The following is a 2,500-nucleotide window of genomic DNA, read 5'->3' as shown; positions in this document are numbered from 1 at the left end:
ACCTACAGAAAAAAAAGAAAAAACAAAAGTCGAAATATTACATAGACGTGCGTGCGTGCGTGTGTGTGTGTGTGTGTGTGTGTGTGTGTGTGTGTGTGTGTGTGTGTGTATACTTGTGTAAGCAAGAAAAAGAAAACAATGTACTAAAAGCGAAATAAGTCACTAAAACCTGAAGAATTCCCCATATTTTACGATGAGATCTTCGGACAGCCAAAGAATGTTGAATCGGAGCAGGGGCGGACCCAAGGGTGGTGGTGGGGGATGACGGGCTCGTTCCCCCTCCCCCCACTTCAGAAAAGAAGTGTGCCCTTCTAAATAATGTTATTACGCCCTTTTCTCTTGGGATTGTATTCCCTTCTGATCTTGTGCTCTCCCTTCGAAAAATTCCTGGGACCGCGTCTGCGCAGTACTGGAGTGCCAACCAATGAGGTTTTCAGCTTCCAATATATACATATTCTTTTATTCTTTTACTTGTCCGTTACTCGGACAGAGTCAAGTCTATTGAAAAGGTTGCAAGATGCAACGGAAATTTTAGGAAAATGAAAATAAGGAATAAGTAGAAATTTTACCGGTGAGTGTGTTAAATAATAAGGCACAATAAGAAAATGACTCTCCCCAGACACAACAGAATATGCTTCAACACACGAAATCACATAAAAAATCTTGCAAACTAAATCCAAAAACGAAATATATATATATATATAATATATATATATATATATATACAAATGCACAAACAGACACACACGCTCGCACAACACACACATATTATTAAGTGTTGGAGCTAATTTATTGATAAAAAGAGATTTAATTAAAGTCGCGTTCGTACAGAAAGGAGAAATCATTTGTTTCAGTGATCGATGAATTCTTGTCAAAATATGCAAGAGCGACAACTTTGAAATCCAAATTAATTGAAAAGTTGACTGAAGGGGCGGGCTTTTTGAGAAGTGAACCTTATCTTCCGTAAGTATATAGCTAAAGGATCGCATTTCCGTTATTAAAATAAATGGAATAGCGATCGTCGAAACAGAGGTAGGATTTCTCTACCATCATTAATACAAATTTACAAGTCGCCCTAGGTGTAATTTGAGTTAAGAACATAGCGACGGGCGAAATTCTGCTAAGCATTTCGTTCAGCGTGTTAACGATTCTGACAGAAATAAAGAATTTACCTTTTATTTCTTGCAATATAGAATCAATGCATATACATAGACATAAATAAATATATACATATATATATGCATATATACATGTAGACACACACATGTATATGTACGCACACACACACACACACACACACACACACACACACACACACACACACACACACACACACACACACACACACACACACACACAGAGATTAATTAAAAGATTATAAATCAATTGATAGTGACTTCAAAATTTCACCGGGTGTGCTGTTTATTTTAACGCTTTAGTTGCTTTCTTTTATAAAAATACTACTTTGTATTATACGCACACATATGCACAAACATTCTTCCTCTTTGCCTATATCTGTATATACATATATACATACATACATACATACATACATACATACATACATATATATATATATATATATATATATATATATATATATATATACACACACACATAAATATATGAATGACAACGCGATAAGAAACTGGCATGAACTCCATTACCTTACAGCCGTTTCTGCCATAGGTGCAATGCATTCATACCAGGGTGCTTATGTATTACCTTGTCGCTTCGTAGGAGTTCCAAAAATGAAGCTCCTACAAAGCTATTTGGGAAAGCGTTCACCCGATTATTAAGTACCGCTATGCCTCAGCAATGTGTGTGTGTGTGTGTATGATGTTTGCAAGATAATTAGTATATGTCAACATGAATAAAAGTGTATTTGAATCCCCGAATAGGCATGTATTAGATTGCTTTACTACCAGGGCATATGCACATGTCAGATGTCATTAATTACATCTTTAATCTATTCCCATCGGTTTCTATGTTAGCACGTGTGTGTGTATGGTGTGTGTTTGTGTGTGATGTGTCTCTATGAGTATATATGTTTTTTTTTTATAATCACAACCGTAATTAACATCGATATGTACATACATTTCTGACGGCAACGGTATCTGTAGTTATGTAAGAATATCTGTATGCCTGCGTCGGTACAGAAATAATTGGTTAAACTGTTTGGAGTTGAATAAATTAAATATGTTAATATGATATATTATAATATATCAAATATATTAATATATTATGTTAAATATATTAAACATATAAAAAACGAACTTGATGTCCTGTAAGAACACTTTGTGGATGTCATTGCAATAATGAAGGCTGCCTATCCTGTTAGTAGAAGTATTTCTCTCTCAGAGCCTAAAATAATTCAGTTTAATTAACACCTCCTCTAAATAATTAACTCTCTTGAAATAGTTAAAGATTAAATCTAAGGAGAATATAATCCGGAAGAAGCCGTATGCTACACATTTACATAAGCACCACTCCTGGCGCA

General features: G+C 34.9%; 1 protein-coding gene across 1 annotated transcript in view; it reads right to left on the bottom strand.

Moving 5' to 3' along the window:
* LOC149130786 (protein Wnt-11b-2-like) overlaps positions 1 to 2,500 on the bottom strand; it is a 148,628-nt gene that overhangs the window by 378 nt on the left and 145,750 nt on the right. Inside the window, exon 3 of the mRNA XM_089343553.1 lies at positions 1 to 2. This exon is cut by the window's left edge and continues 378 nt beyond it. Within this exon, the coding sequence (XP_089199679.1) occupies positions 1 to 2 (2 nt within the window). The remainder of the gene's footprint in view (positions 3 to 2,500) is intronic.

Source organism: Octopus bimaculoides, chromosome 27 (assembly GCF_046866305.1).
Source record: "Octopus bimaculoides isolate indiv1 chromosome 27, ASM4686630v1, whole genome shotgun sequence".
Classification (NCBI taxonomy): Eukaryota; Metazoa; Mollusca; class Cephalopoda; order Octopoda; family Octopodidae; genus Octopus; species Octopus bimaculoides.
This window is presented reverse-complemented; position numbering and strand designations above follow the sequence as displayed.